This window comes from Bombus pascuorum, chromosome 1 (assembly GCF_905332965.1).
Source record: "Bombus pascuorum chromosome 1, iyBomPasc1.1, whole genome shotgun sequence".
Classification (NCBI taxonomy): Eukaryota; Metazoa; Arthropoda; class Insecta; order Hymenoptera; family Apidae; genus Bombus; species Bombus pascuorum.
In genome coordinates, this window is record NC_083488.1 from 6,865,338 (window position 1) to 6,885,986 (window position 20,649).

The following is a 20,649-nucleotide window of genomic DNA, read 5'->3' on the forward strand; positions in this document are numbered from 1 at the left end:
ACAGGTGACAGGAACTGACCTTCTCTACGTCTTTTCAAGCGGCTAAGTTCTCTGTGAAATCTACCCGATGTTGCCAACGATATTTTTTACTGGAAACACGATAAACTCGAAGAAGCTACTTAATGTTCCTTTTACTCTCCACAGTTTCAATAATCGTCTGAAACATTGCATTTGTTAATGTGAAATATATTATTTAGGCATAGCGTAATGTCATACGCGTATACTTTACAACGGTACTATATGAATTCCCTTTCGAGCAGCAAGTATTTGCATTAACGTTGAGGCTCAACAGAGATCGTAAAATCTACGACGACCATGATGCAACTCCTCTTTAAAATTTTCGACAAAGTCTTTCAGCTTTTATGTCAAAAGACCGTATGTCGTTTGAGAAGCTTGTTCGCGTTTTATGGATGTACAAATTTCTCGATTTATGAATTTCCAACTGATTTACAACGACGTTCTTCCCGTTTCTTTTTCCATGCACACGTTTCCCCTATTAAGAATCCTAAAGAAATAATTTCCGTTATCCCTTCGATTAACATTTTTCACGCGTGTACGACTAAGATTCGAGTGTACGCCTTCGACTAACATTTTTGTGAATGTAAGTATTATTTAATTTTTATTAAATTTAAGACCATACCGTTTCGAATAATTCTTCCTCCTAGGAGGAAGACTTCGAGGATCAGCAAGGAAGCAAAGAAGGAACCGCAACGTGTGTAAGGGAAAACGAATGAAGATCCTGACAGATTTGATTACCTTGGAAACACGGCGCGCACGATGTTCGCTCTTTTTGCCACGATTTACGCGACGGTACCATAAACACCGGTGGTTCGTCGCGCAAATTAATTTATTTTTGTGGCCGGTTAATCAACCGACTCTCGTCGCTAACTGTCGCTAATTTAATACTTATTCGAGTATACATACGTCAAACGTGAGACGAATACTGTATTGTCGAGGGGCGAGAACGACGGTCATTTTAATCAAGTAATTTATTATTTATGCTGGATTTTTACGCTTCCCGTCGGGCTGCCACTGATTTACGCTAATGACCATAGCGAACGGATGGTTTTGTTAACGCGGCATTGGCACCGATCATACGTTCTAAGTATGATAAATATAGATTCTGACATGTCGTTAAAGGTACGCCGTGATTCCGATGGCGGAGAATCGATCGAGACCCGCGAATCGACCACGGCTGATTGAGATTTATGTTGATAACGTTGGTCAGCTTGCAGGAACGTGTCTGATATCGTTACATCGCGTAGATTAATTTACCAAGGTTATCCTTTGGCCAGCGATTTAAATTTCCTTTTAATCCTCTTTCTGTCCGGGGAACAGTTACACCTTTAACGATGATCAACAGATACGTCGTAAAAATTGTCCACCTTTGCCACTGGTAATAGTAAACAAATTTCAAATTCTTGATTTATTATTCTTTTCTCTTGCCTTATTATTATCCGAGCGGAGAATGTGACATAAGATTTTCGTACGGAATATTTGTTTTCTACCGGTCGGTGAATGAAATTTATGGGTTTGCCCGGTGCCATTAGCCTGTTTCTTAATCCAGACCAGTCACCGATGAAAAATGTTACGATATTGCAAAACGTTTATAAAAACGTCACTCTATATGCAAATAAACGGGCAATTGCTCAGAACGGTGGACACAAGTTACTAATAATTATGGTCGAGTGTGCTCGAAAATACAGCGACGCGGAGAAGGTGGTCCGAGAGCTTGTGGTCGTCGGTGTCCATATTTCATGCGATCTTTCAGCCGTTCGCCGGTTAATCGACTTTTTTTCACGCGTCTTTCGTTAAATTCTTCACCGGTTGATTTACGATCGATATTTTTTATCCGGTACCCTTTCACGCTCGCCTTTCCTTTCTTTTTCCCTTATTGTCTCTTTTTTTCTTTTACGCGTCTTCCTTCTTTTTCTTTCCATTTCTTTTTTTGCTTCTTCTCGTCTCATTGCAAAGGCAACGGTAGTCCGGTGGCTTGCCAGATTTCTACGTACGCGCGTCGACATTTATTCCCGCATAATACGCGACTGCCACCGGTAGAATTATGGACGTACGCCTGCAGGGACACACGACGGATAAGATCTTCACGGTACAACCACAAGGTACTTTCTTTTTCTCCCTGGCCTCTCTCAGGCTGCAAGCACAATATAAGTTAACGATCGACCGATGATTAACATTACGCGACGCGATCAGCATACGCGATGCTGGACCTCTTCGCCACGCTCGGGACGAAGCTCCTTTATCGTGCCCCGCTCATGAGAAACTCCGTGCAGTCGGTGAATTGCAAATCATCGGCCATGTCAGGAGTTTCGTGCAAATGTCGAAATGAGTTAATGACGGACTTTACGTTCGTAAATAAATTCTATCCGAAGTAGGATATCTAGCGACACAAGGTAGCTTAAAGAAGAGCTCTAGGAGCGTTACTTATCGATGTTCAGTAATACGAAAGGCTGGAAAGTCTTGCGAGGGAGAAGTAATTATCAATTAAGCATTATCCCGAAGATATCTAGATTCGTAATATCGCTACGAGAAGCCTACTATGGATCAAGCGCAGAAACACACGGTCAGTCCTTCTCACGGTACGTATCTTGCCACGTTTATATCTCGATCACCGATCGCAAGATGCATTCCAAACATTCTGTCGAATGGGATCGCAGATGAAGTGCGCGACCCCTAGAAATCGTACTCGATCGAGCTGAAATCGACGACTAATCTCGTCCAACACACAGGTGTGCGAGATTCAGGTGCAACGTCGATACGCGAACGAACGGCTGAGAGGGATGCTGAGAAAGCATTCCTACACGAGTCCACGAACCCGAGCCGTAATGATACCGATGTAAGAAGAGGTCGAAACGAAGAAGGATCGGTCCCGAACGGAGGTCGAGCACGGTTGCACTCTCTAGCCAGGCGCAGGACGTCGACTTGTAGGGTTTGAGCGATCTCCATGGCAGTTATCCACTTGCGAGCTCTCGCTTGCCATCGGCCAGCTACTGGGTCAAGCGTCGCTGCCTCCGGGGCCACGGGAATCTCCGGCGCATCAAGATGCACCAGTTTCGTACGAGGAAAATAATTACAGGCTTGGTACTCGATCTGCTACGTAGCCTGCACACGTTTCAGACACGCGTACCTCACGAGCACCCATAAAAAATGATTAATGCTCGATTCGATGGATATGGTTTTTGGTTGTGGTGAAATATGGTTGAGTTTAACGTGGATCATCGATCGGCCGAGAAGTATGCGAGAACTGCCACTCTGTCGTAACTGCAGGTATATGTCCCTTGCTTTTTGAACTCTTTTTGCGATTAAATTGATACAAAGTAGAGCTAGCTAGCTCCGAGTCTGTATTAAGTTACAGGAATGTAAGATTTATTCCTTAATTATTTTTCACAGTGTATGTCATTTAACTGGTTTTTTCCTCGCTCCAACAACGCACCATAAAACTTGAAGTTGCAAAATATGCAGATGCGGGAAGAATACATATGCCTTCCACTAACGAGCCCTTGTAGTCTCAAGATAATAAGGAATGTACACAGCCCATTAATATTGTCCCATAAATTAATAACGAAATTAAAACTCGTTCGATCGAAGCATAATTCACCGCACTGAAAGATTAAACGTGGATACCAAAATTACTCCCGTAGTCGTCGCTGTTTCGGCACAGCACCCTCGCAATTACTATAAAAACGCGAAAGGTAGCAAGGTCCGCTGCTACTCGACGTTGTTACACGGTCACAACGTATCTCGTCTCTCGTCGATCTTATCCTGTCTTGATCTCATCGAATAGCGAACCGTAAACGCGTTAAATAATAACGCAACGACTACAGAGAAACGTTCCGATCGTGACATCATTACCATCCCTTGGTAAATTACACTTTGGGAAACAGCCGCCGATCTTCCTCACCTCACGCGCTCATTTTTCAAGGCCGTGACAGACTGGCGACCGAGCACGCGTCGTCGTCGAGGAAAGACGAAGAGGCGAAGAAGCGAGGCAGCTGAGGCAAGGTGGAAGAGCGCGGTCGCCAATTTTCCGCGGCTTTATCCGGCTTAATGCGCGCACGCCGCACGAGCAGGTGCCAGCGAATACAAAACGGACCCGTTTAGCCTGTCTGCCACGTCCTACGCGGCAATGCGGCGCGATAATACGTTTATTACGATAGGCAATTTACGATGCAGCGCGCGGCGCGAGGCCAACCATCCGTGGGCTCGCCTCTTTTCTTCCTTTCGACGGATCCTGCGAATATACACGTCGATCATCCACGCGCGAGGTCCTTCTTCGTTCGTCGACACTATAATGCAACGTGTCGACGCATTTCGCCCCGGTGAATCGACGCGATCACATACGCAACGTCATTACACGCCGGTTTAACGCCTCGGCGTCGGACACGCTGCGCCTTGATTATGATCTCACACGCTTGTCCAACATCCTAGCCGCCCGAATCATCGACTAACGGTCGCGAAAACCACCTCGCGAGCCCTCTCGCGCGAGATTGAATTAGAATACGCCGTTTCATCTGCGACGCTTCACGCCGGTTAACCGGAGGTGCGCGTTAGAGATTCGCCAGAGAGCTCGGATCAAACGTGTGGAGAATCGCGATTGATCCTTTTCCCGTTATGGCGGAAAAAAGAACTGCTTTCGAACGCGGTGTAATTCGTTCGCGTGTGGTTTCTAGTAAACCAGGCAATTTCTAGGCAATTGATACTTTTTCACGCGGATACGTTGCTTGTGCAACGAACGACAAGGAAGAACAAAGCAACCCTTGGTTCGCCTTGGCATCCAAAAAATTGCGAATCATCCGAGATTGCAGATCGGAGCTTGAGAGACGTTCAGGAACAAAGAACAAAAAGAAGCATCGAATATCTTCTGGAAAAATGTTGCCCGATTGACTCCCGTCGTCGCAGTGATACCGTGGCCCGACCCACGACCCACGACAAGGCTACCAATCAAACGTAACTGAAACATAAACTCACGGAAATTCCTGACCCAGGTTGTCCCGATGGAGAGAAGAACGGCAGAGCGATAGACCAACTGAAACTAACGTTTGAAGAGAGGAAGAAGAAAGGAAGAGAGGCCGCGCGGCCGCGCGCGATACAAATTGACAAGGATCTAGCGCGCCTAACCTTGAGCCGGCAGCATTATTTATCGAATTAAGCGCCGGCAACGGAGTAGGTAGACGGCCGGGACGTAGCGTCCAGACGAGAAAACGGTCCGAGGCCGAGGCTGGAAGGTGGATGCTGGTGCTAGTGGGGGCGTGCGATAGTTCAAGTCGTGAGCGGGCAGCCCCGCCCGACACGACCGCGGAGCATCTCCGTTCTGACCCCCGCTGACTTAGTCGAGGGGGCCCTCCACCAACCCCCCGTCCCGTCCACCACCCTGAATCCGCGGTCCCACGAGCACCACGAGACGACTCTGCGCGCTTCTTCCTTCTATCCGTTCTTCTCCTCTTCCTTCCTCTGCAAGAGTAGATTCAGTGTGTCGTCTTGTTCTAACTCGAAGCTCGTCTTCCTCCCGTGGCTGGCTAGAGACGCTCTTCGCGTCTCGAGTCCCGCTTCTTCTTCGCTGGAGAGCCACCCCACCCTGAGGCTTAGCGCAACGCCAAGGGCACTGTGATCAGGCCTCACGGGCCCTCTCGTCCCAGGGTGGGGATTCATCGCGAACACCACTACTTTCCACCTCTCCCTTCCAGCCATGTGGCTAGAGCACCTTCGAGCGAGAAGGAAGGACAAAGGAGAAGAAGAAGAAGAAGAAGAAAAGGGGGAGAAGAAGGAAGAAGAAGCGATTGAAGAAGGAGGAAGGCAGTGATAAGTGTGGGAAGGGCAGGTTGCATAAGGTCTAATATTATGCAAGCGCACACAGGCCTGAATGCGTTAGATCCCTTGGGTTCTGGCCCCCTCTACGTCTGGTTACACCGCGATACTCTACACAGCGTACACGCAGAACATAAGGCCCCGGGTACAAGGGAACGGTTCTCCAGAACGTCAGGTTTCAGGGTTTGCGCGTACACGTATATACGGAATCATGAGATCGTGTTGAGATCCCTCTCCGTTTCTCTCTTTCTCCGTCTGTCTCTTTCACTCCCTGTGTGTTTGCATTCGTGTGTATACCTTTACCCTACCTGCATAGAAATCGCAGGAGCGTTGAACCCAGGAAGTGGCCATGAAATAGTCATTCCTGAAAGGTTAACTCTCCTACCGCATCTCGCGGGGCCCTGAGGTCGAGCCTGAAAGTCCGGAAAGTCCACGGCCGGACCAACAGGAGAGACGGATGGAAGATGCAAGAAAGGATCCACGGACTGGATGAGAATCGGAGGGAAAGGACAGCCAGAGAGTAGGGAGCAGGGAAAGGTCTCTCTGATTGTCCGTGTCCGTTTCGACTACCCTGCTAGATCCGATGATCCCTCGCGAGACCAACGACCAAGGGAAGATCGTATTCAGGTCGCAACCGGGCATGATTAACAAGGTAACGACGGTCGAAAGAGTAAAACGAATGGCATTCTAAGCTTTGGAGGAAAATCGTACGTTTCACGTGCAACCCTCGTCACGTTAAGTCGAATGGTACTTTTTTTTTTGTAAATAGTCATAACGATTTCACGTTGGAGGATAAAGCTTGCACGTTAAAATCATTCGAAACTGTAATTTTTCAACTCAAGTACCTGTTACAATACTCCTCTAATTTATACAAGATTAAGTATTCAGATTAGATAGACTTAATAACGTCGTTACGTTTACGGCAATATCTAAATCGAGACAGTCACGACACGAGTATGTATAGTTCACAAGCTTATTGCAACAACCTTTCTGATTTCTACGTTCTCAGACACAAAGCCCAACGATATATTAAAATATTCCAGACAGGTCGACTCTTGATTTCAAATCGGATCAGCCATATCCTCTCTTCGACGTCTCAAGGTGCTCCGATCGAATTGGAAAAAATTTCTCTGTTGCCCCCATTTCGGTAGGCCGTCTATCAATTTTTGCCCAGCAGTCCGGACCTCGCTGGCACGCCAGAAACAAAGTAAATCAATAAGCCGTTCCCACGGGCGAACCATTACCGATTGACTCTCGAACCAGGAGGTCGAAGATCGAGCGAAACGTCGAACGTGTCAAAATTTCATCGGACTGTACGGTTGGAACGGGGAAGATCGCGCGTAGAGTTCGACCTGTCGTCTCTCTCTCTCTCTCTCTTCCTCTCGCTCTTTGAACGGCTCTCCCGTCCCCTCTCTCGGTGCACGACGTGGCTACGTCGAGTACCTACGGAGGAGTAGTACCGGGGTACCCTGGAGGCCACGAAGGTCACAGGGCTAAGGCACTTCTCACGCCCCCGCCATGTCGGTGAGGAACACCCCACTTAGACGGATTGTACATACCTTAAAGCAGCCGATTAGTATACGTGCTTAATTACCGGTAACGTGCGTGCATGATGTCGGATATCGATCATATCGTGCAAGCTTGACGGATTCGAGAAAAGAGATTAAACATCGACGATAATTCCTGCATCGCGTTTTAACAACGATACTTGCCGAGCTTTTTCGTTTATACGACTTTACAGATTGCAAGATACTCCTTCGTTTTCATTTAAAGATCATTGTAGATCGTAACGAATGCAAAGAGAATGATTTACGCAGACCCGAAGGTACACACGTTGCAAAGAAAAGAAAGATAGTTGCGATAACAAAGGCTATGATTATTTTACCAATTCCGATAAAAAGCTAGGAATCGATAGCGACGAAGATGCAAGGCCACCTCTTTGCGACCATTAAGCCACCATCGCGGCATCACGACGCGCGAATAAAGGCGATGTACACCTGATCTAGTCTTGAAAGATCAACGATCTTGGTGACTGGTGTTCGATCTTTGAAATGTCAGCCGACTATCGCTCCTCTAATAGAGGCGAGCAGAGGCGACTCGGGACGAGTACACGATACAAGAGGACATAATGTCAAGGGAACCACCGCGCTATTGTACCAGCGTAGCGGCCCGGAAAAAAAGAATATGATGAATGGTTCCGGGTTGCTCGAGGATGGACAACTCTCCTTCTCTCGAGACGATTTTCGGCTCATCCTCCTCTTCTTTTCGTCATCGCGGACGCGTAGGCAACGCGCGAATCTGCAAGGTAGTCCACCGAGGCGCCTTTCGATTCCTCTTTGCTAATCAATCGGGAGAAGAGCTGCCTTTCTAGACCCGAAGGCACGTCAAGGATTTCGACGATCCTACCTCGTCCATTTTACATCCTCGACCGCCCGTTAACCTCTCTATTCGACTGGCCAATTTAATCCAACTTCCGACCGCTCGATTATATTTAATTCATTTGAAAGTGTGCCGCTACCGTTTGCTCTTACCGTCCACGCTTTCGACGGATAAGCAGCGCTTGATGGAAGGTGAACGGTTCACCGTCAAAGAAACATTAATCGTATTCTATTCTTCGCGGGTCTAAAGCGTGTCTTTATCGAATGGACGTGGATTTTTGAAAGCGGTCTCTGTAATTGCCGATGAACCATGGGAATGAGACCAACGGATCTCTGGCTCTTTCGTCGGGTAGTTGCTAATGAAGTTCTTCAAGTTTTATCATCTGTCGCGTCATTCGTACGATGTCTTCGTGAAAAGACAGACGATATTACCCGCTTATTAATTTGGATAAAAATCAGTTCGTTTTCTTTTACGTGAAACGACGTTCCGTTGTACGCGCTCCGATATGAAAGCTTTGAAATTACGAAGAACTCTGACATTCCCTACCCTTCGTACCTTTCAACCCTCAAGGTTCGGATAAACCGCGACTATCCGTCACCAGAAAATGAGAATCTAAGAAGCGTACGAGTACATTGTGTACATTGCACTTCTCTACCTTTCCGTCATCCAAGATAATAACTTCGCGAAGAAGAAAAAGGAGAAACGAAGGAACAAGTACGAAGGAAGAAATGGACTTCACGATGTAGAAAGTCGTGAAGATTCCTCTTAGGAGGAGACGCGTTTCCATCAGCGTAGCTTACACAAGCAAGCGGGTTTAGGCTCTCGAAAAGAGTTAGCAAAGGCAAGGTAAGAGGAGGCAGAGGAAAAGGAGGAGGTGGAGGAAGAGGAGGTCGGACACGAAGGAGGAACGGTACCGACCGTTTACACCGTGACGAGGACGAAAACGTGGCGCAACGGAACGTTGGCGTTATGTAAAAGCGTAAAACGACTTAAAGATTCGCCTCACGCTTTGCCCTCGCTAAGAAGCTTCTCTTCTTTCGACCAAAATCCCACCTTCCCCGCTCTTACGATCTTCGTCGAAGCTCCACGCCTTCTAACTCTCTTCCGCTTCTCGCGTCTCCTCCATAGTTTCTTTTTAATTTCCTTTCGATCCATGTTTATGGATACCTTGGAATAAAATTTCTATCGTCGTGAAAATTATTTCGATCAATTAAGTATTTTTCCAGCGTGTTAATAAATCGACAAAGAGTTCGCAGGCTTGTAAGGACTCATAAAATATTTATCACGATATGTTCGTTATTGAATGGGAAGGAATATAAAAGCAATTAATTGTACGACGATGTACGTGTATCTTGCGTTTGATCGGAAGAAGAATGCAGGCTTCGTTTAAAGGTAAGTCAAGGCGAACGTGATGTTATCGAGGAAAAAAAGAAAAAAGACAACAGGTGTCTGGTTCGGTAACGACACCAGTTATTGCCACTAAATGATTTTCAATAGCTGGTATTATTGTAAATCGTGATCAAATTAAACGTTTCGTTATTTCAATGAAACGATAGTCATTAAGCCAGACGTAATTCGTTGCACTCGTATCAACCATAAATTCTAGCATATAAAATCCATCGATCAATCTCCGTAGTAAATTCCTATGCATGCATTTCGCATCACGCGAGAACGCTACGCCAACGGTAATTACAAAAAATTCTAACCACCCTACGTTACGCTAATTAACAGCGAATCGAATAGAAGGTGATCGAAGAGCCACGACGCAAGAACCATTCCGGTGAACAAGAGGCAGGCAACTCTGAAAGAGGAAGAGAAGGTAGCTTTTATCAGCCTTATCTGCCGACAGTGTCGAAGTGCGAGGGATCCGGTCGATTCTGTACATTGCATAATCACTTGGGTCTGATTCTAAGTATCGGTGAGCGAAAGACGAAGAAAGAGAGGAAGATGAGGAAAGAGTAAGAGAGAGAGAGAGAGAAAGAGAGAATGGCGATAATCGTTGTATGTTCGTAGAACACTGAGTCGACCGGCTGTGTGCACTCGCATCTACGCGTCTACTCCCATGAAGAATCTAAGATCGTATCGTGAAATGCTCCGAGCGCGATATGACCACCGCCTATTGCTACTCGTCTTACCGGCGGCTCTCCCTTTCTCTCTCTCTCTCTTTCGATGATCGCTTTGCCATTCAACGCGAGGACTTATCTCGATCGACGGAACATGTCCGCACTGTGCTCTATGTCTCTGATAAGAACCCATAAACGTCACCTTAATTGCGGCTAATAAAACCGCGACGCTGCCGAATTGGCGCACTTTCACATTTGCACTTTTTTGAAAATTCTTAGCTTTAACAACGAACGCGATTATGAGACCGACGGCGAAAGAGAGAATTGACGGAGACTGGTCCTAGACCTAATCTATCTATGTATGCGAAAATTTGAATATCTTCTTTATATCTTTGTTAGCACGTTTTGGAAACAGTAAGAAGCGATAAGGATAAAAATAAAGAAACGATGAAAAGTAGAGGATGAAGTTTATAGTAGTTGCATCAATCCCCAGTAGCGCAGGATAGCGGGAGATTATCCCGGATGAAGACCAATAGGTTTTATGTCGCGAGGAAATTAATAGTTTCAGTGAAACGTTAAAATGAACTTGAAAAGTTATATCAAAATATTGAATTACGTAAAGATAACGATACTCTGTGTTTCACTAAAGAACAATTTATTACGTTCAACGAAAGCTCAAAGATATTTTCGCTAAAGATAATCTCTAAATTCATTATCCCTCGTTTATAATTTCATTAGGATCGCGTTTAACATTATGTAACTAACAATTTATAGACGTTTGCAAATTTCCTTTCCCTGCCTTTCTCCGTAAAACTTCTATCCAACCGAAGGATCTTCACGACCATTTGCATACGATGAGAAATGCCTAAGCATTAAGCTACACCTTCGAGGTGTGTAAAGGAAACTCTCGTTTAAAATTTATTTCTCCGAGCTTCTAATTCGGTTACCACCATCCAGCCTGGTTGATGATGACAAATTGCGCCGCTTTAAAGGCCGCGTTCAGACAAACTGATTATCCGTGACGTCTACAAATCCGACCGGCATGCCGCAACATGCTTTTATCATCCAATCGGTTATACTCAGTCACCGATTATCGTTTTACCATTCGCCAAGGATTTATCTCGATAGTCGGAACATGCCACCGGCGCGGCGGCCGCACTGTTCGCGATAAGGAAGAGCTATGATAACAAGCCGCTATTTGCTGGAGCAACACACAGTGTCGGTGTCACGCTGCTACTGTGCATACTGCACGTGCTTGTCTCTCTTTTTATTTAACTTCTGATCCGTTGCAAATGTCGTCGCGATTCCGTTATCGCGTTAACCTGCTGTTGCGAACGCGCATAAGAAGATTGGCGACTATGTTATTCCATTGATAATTATTTCACATACGGAATAATAAGCTTGAGATTTTGCAGCTGCTCGATGGTATCGAGTGAAATTCAAGGAAAATTAAGATATATTTTATTTTTACACAATTTTAGAATTTTATTAAATTACTCCGCTTTTCTCAAGAACTTTTCACGACGATTTTCCTTATTCTGTGACACATCTTCACGTACGATGGTTGGACATTAGATTCGTCGACTCTTCGTTTACGGAAAGAAAAAGAACAAAAGCACAAAAATTACCTTTTACGATGGAAAAATGCGCGAGAAGAAATATATTGGAAAAAATCGAGTCGCCACGACGCGATATTCTAGCCAAAGAACTACATAGCGTCGTTGGTTCCAGGCGTTTTCTCTTTAAATATAAGAAGATTACACTGAACCGTTAATACGGTTACGCATTATCTAGATTGCTACCCGTCGGCTTCCGCCGGCCGAGAAACAGCATGAGTAATTAATCAAAGACAATCAAACTCTGGGAGCGTCGGCTCGAACCGACTCCCAACAAAACGGGACGCTATCCGTCATCTTCTCCCCGTTAAAACCGGAGAAAAATACAGAAGTACGGTAGATCGAAGAAAATGTAGACGAGAGTACGAAAAACTGGAATAGCGAATCATCCGTGACTTTCACCGGGAAAGTTTCATCAGATATGTATCTGTGCTTTCGAGGCGCGCAAAATCCACGTGATAATTTTCAATGAAAAGTCGACGCGTCTCTTCCAGGAACTTTCTTTAATTATGCGCTGGAATAGACAATAAAGGTGTCTATCTCGCGCGGCTACGCCTCGCAATTACGCTAATAATATTAATTGCCGCGGAATTCCGATCTTCTCCGCGCCACCACTGTACGTGAAGATAATTTAACGCTGTGGCGCGAGGTTCGTCCAAGTGTCTATAATATTAGGGAAATACGCTTCGTAAGATTCTTATTCGTATTTAGATAGAACTTAGATTTATAATACAACTGTAATCTTTGTATGTACTCACGATTCTTCGTTGTAACAAAATTTAATCCGCATTTTAAAATTTATTAACTCCGAAACGCAACTTCTTTCACAAGATATTTCCGTTTTCTATGTTTTATCGAAGAACATAAAAACGTATTAATTTTGCTATTGCAATTTTTAAATAAAGTCGAGAAACATGGACGAGCTCGCTTCGGTCGACCGCCCGTGTAGTCGCGTCCCCGCGAACCGAGGCCCATATTAATTTCGATCGTCGCGGAATACAAACGAAAGAACGACCTTCGGCAAATTTCTAATTTCACTCGGATGGTATCTATATGCGAGGAGTATTACCGCGGCGGCGAATCACTTTCGCACAGCGGGGCCCTTTTACCGAATCGCTGCACGCCCCGTGGACGTTCGCGTACGCAAACAGCCTGACTGACGTCACTTCTAGATCCGTGGGACGCTCGTGCTCGTATCCCTCGTGACGCGTGACAAGTTTCCTTTATAACGGGCAACGTTTCGAAAAGGGAGTCGAAAGGGGAGCTCGATGAAAGCCGCGACCACGACCACGAGGCCGCAACAACGCCACAGTACCACGCTAATGTGCTCGTCAACTTTTACGAGATCGTGCCGGCTAATACGCTAGAAAGTCTCTCGACGGTTAATGGGTCCGACCAACGAAACACAGAAAAGGAACACGGTAAATGGCTGCTTTGAGTATTCGTACGTCCTTAATTGCTCGTTTTTGCACTACGATTTAGCCGTAGGATCGAAGGTAACGTTCGTAGAAATCCAACGTTTCAACCGAGTGTGTGAAACGCCTTCTCAAGTCTACGAATTTCGACAATTTCGACCGTCGTCGTTTTACGAAACGTTCGGCCGCGTGATTTATCATGGTGCATATACTTGAACATAGGGGACATTAATTGCCATTTTTAATCGGCCTCGCACTATGTTCACGAGGTATGCCGTAATATCATTCTACCAGGTGAAGTGCTTTCTTGATGGGATTCGTTCCGGTGTTTCGAAATTTGCGATGATCATTGGTCGTTCATTATGCTTCAAAAATTCCCGTGGTTTCGACTTGGCGTGACGAAAGGTACGTTTAGACTGGTGTTTAAGACGGATTACAGTGCCCCGAGTTATATTACTCATCAATGTACGTGGAATAATAAACGACGTTAACTGTATAACTTAAGAAGATGCGGCGGACATTGTGTCGTAGCAAATTATCAATTTTTCAGAAACAAAGTTCTACTCTGCTCTGTTCTCACGTGTCAACCAATTCTTTATAAACCATAAACCATTGTAAGAATAAAATGACGACAATGGCATTTAACCGACTATTCGAAAGTATGCGGTATCTTGCAAAGATTTTGAACCACGCGAGAAAAGAAACTATTCTCACACCGATGACTCATCCTTGCATTTCGATCGTTAAATTACGAAAGCCTTGGCCGGCTAAGATGTCAAAACGTCGTTCGATCGACGAGGATGAGCTCGGCCGATTCTCAAGGCGTTTTATTTTTCGTTGCGTAAACAGACCTTCGGACATCCTGAACGCAGAAATCGAGCCGCTGTTGAATGTGCAGCGAGTGCCACAACAGGTCGGCCAGCTCTGCTCGCGTATATGGTATCCACGCACGATCGGAATTTTCCGATAGCCACCAAGCGGCGATTTATGGACGCGCGAGGAAACGGACGCGAGCCGTTATACACGGCCTCGAGTCGAACCTGGAAAGGGGAGGCTCGACATTCGAAGCCTATGCTCAATATCTGCTTGTATTATATCGCTGGCAGCTGCGGCCGCAAACCGATCAACTGTAAGGAAACCGAGGGTGCCTTCCTAAGGACTCGAATGCTTCTACTTGCTTACAAATCCTTGCTTCAGGTTTCAAGATCGCTGAGATTTTCGATTATTATAATTTTTCGTTCGATATCATCGAAACCGAATGCTGAACGTAACGTATCAGCAAATGTATTAACCATCCACGTTTTCATCCACGAAACCAGTATGAATTTGTTCGATGAATCAGCCTGAAGCTACCAGAGAGAACTACCATAGAAAATAAATCGTATAGCAACATGGCTACATATAAGTAGGATAGGATGTACCAATCGCAAAATAGGATTCACGAATCGTTACTGAATTTTCTCAAAACGCTTTCTTTCTTCTAAACATCGATCTGCCAATACTAACCCCACTGTTCCATCATAATTTCCAACAGATTTATCTCGGAGAATAGTCACATATGGTGCCCCATTGAACGTTACAAACATGTATGCCCACGAGACCCGCGGCACGGCTCGGACAAATTGCCAATCGGCAGTCAGCGAACGGGTGCTCCTCGAGCAGAGAAGTATTCTCGCGGCGTTTCGAGCGACGAACACGGTGACTATAGGACAACGATGCCCCGGGGCAAGGACTACGGGTTGCGACCCCAATCGCATTCGGACTCCGCTTTGTGCAGGTGTGCGTGGTCATTAATCCAGAAATGGAAGTGAATGCGGGTCCAAATGCTAGCCAGAAGCAGACTGGAGCGCTGCGTCGTTGCACGCTTGTCTCTTCTTTCCCTTTATACCCTTCTTGCGATACTTTTTTCTCTCGTAGCTGGTGATACACTTAATAAAGGAGAGGCGTGGCCCGTGCCCCCGACCGAGCTATTTCGCGGTCCCAAACGGTTTAAACGCGCTACATCGCGTGGCTATTTTACGCCAGCAAACGTAACAACTTTTTACCGCTAAGTAACTGCTAGTTCTCCGGTGGCCATTAAGGTCTCATAGGATCGTTTCGGCAACCAGTCCTTTTTTTGCGTCGTACCGTTTCGGGGCACGGGCTATAGGAACAAGGTAATTCCGCGCGTTCTACGACCGCGTTAAGCGCAAGGAGTATTACAATCTGCTCCACACATTCTCGAAATGCTCTTCTTTTTTACAGTGTTACATTTTACATCTGCTCTCTATTTGACATTTACATGAAACCGTGATGAAATTTGGGAAAAGATTTACTCGTCGAGTCGAAAACACCTGCACGCTTTTAATAAGCAAAAGATCTAAATCCTGTCACTTTCAATAATTAACTAAAATTAATCTTTCGTACAAAAAGTATTTGCATACTGTTGAAGTGGTCACCACTTCTAAGGAAACTCTACATCTGGTCTTTTCAGTTTTCTCAAGCACTGAAGCCATCGACAACGTATAGACAAAAGACTGACACGAAGGCAGACCATAAACGGTAGACAGGCGACGATGGCTTCGGGTCTTTCAGTCATAGGGTAACACTGCTAGTGTGCGGATCTGGACCAGCTCGAATTATATTCCTATTTGCATTTACACTTCTGTATTAAAATATATTTTCTACCTTGCAATTTATCCACGCGTTCCTTCGTTCACGCATCTAATAACCTCAACACATACTCTTGTATTTATTACAATATTCAGTGAAGTCTAAATATATGAAATTTTCTATACGTAGTCGAGTTGTATCACTAACGATTCAAAGACACTTATCCTAGTGGCAATACAGCTCGGTTAATCGGTTGCGTTCGCAAGGACGCGAGCTATCGCTTGTATGGCCTTGACTCGTTCGTAAAACGCGGTTTGCTAAGCAAATCGATCTCCCATAGAATAGCTAGGGTTGGTGGGCTCGTCCGCAAGCGGTATGTAGAAAAAATCGCACATAATTAACCCATAAAGCAAGCGCAATCGCCGGAGATCTCCGCGGTTTTATCCATAAGCGAGAGCGCAGCCACTTTCCAGCCACGACTGTTCCATGATACTATTATAGGTGTATACAGGATCGTGCACCTGTGCACGCGCGCGCATAGAGACAGGCGATAGCCGATAGTGTTGCTTTCCTTCGCCTTTGCTTCATAATGTGTAATTCTACGGTGTTGCGAGCGTTGGAATTTTAAACGCGCCACTCGAATGCCCCGGCCCAATGCGGACTATGCTAAGCGTTAACTATGCTTATCGACCCCCTGATTTAGAAAACTATGTTAACAATGTATCAGGTATTTTAAACGATCTGACAAATATGGAATTGACGTTTGTTGGCTTATCGCGGCGAAAGAATTAATGGTATGCGCATAAAGAAATTTGTCCCTTGCGATATTTGCATTTTTCACTCTGAATTGGGATTAACGAAAATTCTCTTTAGCGTTGGATAGGTGTATGCGTGCATTGTGAAAATTCGTCGACTCACCCGTAGATATGGAGAGCGGCGGCGGTGTAGGCGTCGTCGAAGGTGAAGGGATTCTTCTAGCCGCGGCGGTAATTATAGCCGCTGGACTATACCGAGGCACCTGCAACACCACAGGAGTTTTCACGGACAGATCCACTGGTTCCAGTTGCACCGGCGGTCCCGCCGCCTGAAACAGAAACGAACAGGCTCGTTAATGCACGCTACAATCAATTTTGCAAAATGAGCTTCCCTTTGGCTCGATGTAATGAAACAACGGCTGCCTAGATGTTAATTCCCTGAATTTAGAATTACCCGACTGTGTAATTAGAACTTCTGCTACGCTGAACGCGTATCGCGAGACGAGTTCCGCGTTAGATCTTGTTCGATCTTGCTGTTCCGCCGAGTGTGTGAAAATGAAAGAATATTCTTTTTATTTTCTTCTTTCTTTTTAGATCAGAGGAGATTAAAAATTCCTTAGTAATTAAAATACAAATATTCAAATCTAATATTCAAACGTTTGAAAGAAAATATAGGATACCGTTGAAAATACCCGTTTCTGAATCGCCTTATAATCCGAAACGAAATTCACGCGCTCCACGGTCGAAGTTATCGCGCTTCAATGATCGAGAGCGGCCGATCTGAAACCTCTCCGAGGGAGTGAGCCCGATAAATCGATAGCCAAAGGTACTACCTTCGTACCTAGCTTATCTGCTGCAGAGCACGATGCTGGTAGCAGGCCCAAGTGCTTTCGCGCAATTAGCATAACTAGCATTGCTATTGACGTGGACTAATCACGACCAGTTCCCACGAGATTCGAATGACCCGAGAGCTTGCCCACTGTCTATAGCACCGATGTTATTTGACTTTCTCGATCGTCTTCGATCGTCCAACGATCAGTGGACGCGATGAACGAGAGGCAAAATCACTTTCGCGCGTCCAAATGATTTCCTGAATTACGTTAAATCTCATGGAAAAGCGAGAATATATTATTTATACGTAAGCTCGTGTTAACGAGGATTGCTCTGCTTTTAAAACATATTGAAGATAAGATTGTGGAAACAAGTTGTTGGATTACAAGCGTGATGATTCGAGGGAAAGCATAACTTCAAAGGAATCGACTCGTCGATTTGTCTTCGTTATGTTTTTGTAATCCGAGTAATTATAAGATCATCATCGGCATTCGCCTGTCGCGCTTAATAACTTGCGTATTTCCCTCCGTTTGCCAAGATTTATGGCCGTGCCACACGCGAGAACGACATCGGACACAAACTTGCATTTGAATTTTTCGTCCTGATCGCTGATTGCGATTCTTATTGCCGCGGATTAATATCTCGGATCAGGATTAAAAGAAGATTTAAAACAAGTTTCGACAGTAATGAGAGACATCCTATTCTACAGAATTCGTACAAAAACACGGCTATAAATCCACTGTCAACAATCGCACTTGAAACGCACGTATCAACGTTATAGGTTTCCTCTTTCATGATTATCTAAATTCCGCCGATATTTCAATGTTCAAGAAAATAACTCGTCTAATTCTCTTGACACATTAATAACAAACTCGTCTGATCCACGTTAACGAAAGTCTTTTCTCCAATCTCAATTCCGTCCTTAGCAAAAAACCCAAATCGCCCAATTATCGAACCGTCGAAAGATCGAACGCTGGCATCGATTTCGTTCAACCCTTCGATACAACCAGTTTCGATGGAAGAGAAGAAGTCGTCGTCACGGGCGACAACGAAAAAGAGGCATTTTGTATTCTACGAGTACTCGCGCGAAGGATCCGTGCCGGTATCGGATTCACAAAACAGTCGGGCGGAAGATCAAATTTACAGCGACGAGACGTTTCGACCACCGAGAAAGCACGATTGTTTCCAGGTAATGTCTTGACGAGACGTGGGAATGCTCGAGCATATATCGGCAATGAAAATCGAGCGTCCACCGCCCCCGCCTTTCCGTACAGCCTCGAACGAACGGTATCGCGTCGTGCGACACGATACACGGCTAATAACGTAATCCGGTTGACAACTGGATGAAGTGGTAACGTTGCACGGTTAACAAATCGTGGACAATGCCAGGAGAAAATAAAACGTTTCCGATGTAGGCTGCTACGGTTGCCATTGGTCTATATTCATTGGTTTCTGGCATTTCGAAATAGATTTGGAACGAAGTACCTTTACGTAAGAAAGAAAATCTTGAACGTTGGAGATTTCGATTGGTTTCACGTCCGTTTATTTCGTGTTACAATTCCATGCAGCGAAGTAAAAGCAGAAGTACTCTCGACCGAGATGAAGATGTTTGAATAAACAAAGAATCCAGCGTATCTCGCGAAATGTAAAAAATTATTGAAGAACCAGGCGACGTTGCTTCTCGGCGATGATCGACGAAATAACCGACGACGCTGAAAAATTTAAATTTCCTTTACTTTGGAAATAGATTCATTAAAATTGGAAATTGATCGACTACTTGAAGATTAAGGCTAAAACGGGAAAGGATTTGAGGAAGAGAGCTAATAGGTTGGTCGAATCAACGAATCAATTTTTTTCTTATCAGGTTATTTCAATTTGCTCATCTAGTCAAACTATCGATTCGTACATTCTCGGTAACGCGATAACATTCGGCAATAATCTACCGCACGCGACATTTGACATAAGCAGCAGTTTGCTCACGATAATAATTCGATGTTTGTAATCGTGGATCGTGTCTGGAATAGGAAGAACTTGCGAAATGAACCGGCAAATCGATCCAAAAAAGAGATACTCGTCACGCGAGACACGCCCATGGCAGTGTTCTCGTTTTCAGGAAACTCGTCGTTACGTGCATTTGTTATTCATGACTGGGGACAAGGGTCTAGCAGGTTCGCTTGTAGTTTCGGCCACGAGAATGAAATCGTTGTGGCATGCGTATCACGACGTAAAAAAATGGCGCTGTCTTTGCAATCTCGCTGTTCTAATTAAGGAACTTGGCTACGATCGATTTACAATTTTCCAACAAACGGTTATAATAAATCTATTGAAATGATGATATGCAAATAATGTTCATTTCTACGTAATGCTGAGGTGGAAGAGTTTAACAAGATTATCGGTGTAATTGCAAATGGTACAGTTGCGGATTTGTTTTTATAATTCTTGAAGATTAAGAAATTTGAAAATTTACATGTTGCACAATTTGAAAATTCCACGCACCTAAGATTAATATGCCAATGAAGAACTTATTGACAAAATTGAAGGCAAATCCTTAAATTTCGCAATATGCTTCGGTTAGCTTACGACATTCGTTTCCCGAGCAATCTTCGTTCGATGTACAGCGACGCATACGCAATAACGAATTGTAAATCAATACGTTTTAACGAGAATTCAGCAAAGAGATCCGTCTCTCTTTCCATGTACCGTTTCACGCGATTTGTCTCGGTACAAAATCTACGATACCTGAGCCTCTTTTAAAAAAGGAACGAAACGACGGCGAACCTGCTGTTCTACGGATGAAATCAAACGACGTATTAAATCTGCGATGACTAATGAAAGACCGGGTAAACTGTTCTTAATGATGCTGGTACGCTCGAGATATATAAGGAACATATGTAGCAGCTTATATACTGCATATTATACGTACATATGTTCCCACAGTAGCGACTGGTAATGAGAATATAACGTTCATCAATCATTCGTTAGGCAATCCACGACCGAACGAATCCCGGCGGAATTAATTTAATTACTACAAATGTTTCGTGATAAAAATGGCCGGCGATCAATTCATTGCCAGCTCGGAGTTACATCGGTCGCTGTCCCCGCGATAATTTATGCAAAAGAGCAGCGGAGATCGAACATAGGCTAGCGCATTATCGTAAGACGTTATTAGATCGGT

At 44.9% G+C, this 20,649-nt stretch overlaps 1 protein-coding gene across 3 annotated transcripts in view; it reads right to left on the minus strand.

Moving 5' to 3' along the window:
- The window catches only part of LOC132916107 (Krueppel-like factor 6), a 256,545-nt gene that overhangs the window by 159,242 nt on the left and 76,654 nt on the right, over nucleotides 1-20,649 (minus strand). For all 3 annotated transcript variants that reach the window (XM_060975912.1, XM_060975895.1, XM_060975903.1), the window contains exon 3: nucleotides 16,807-16,972. In XM_060975912.1, the coding sequence (XP_060831895.1) occupies nucleotides 16,807-16,972 (166 nt within the window). The remainder of the gene's footprint in view (nucleotides 1-16,806; nucleotides 16,973-20,649) is intronic.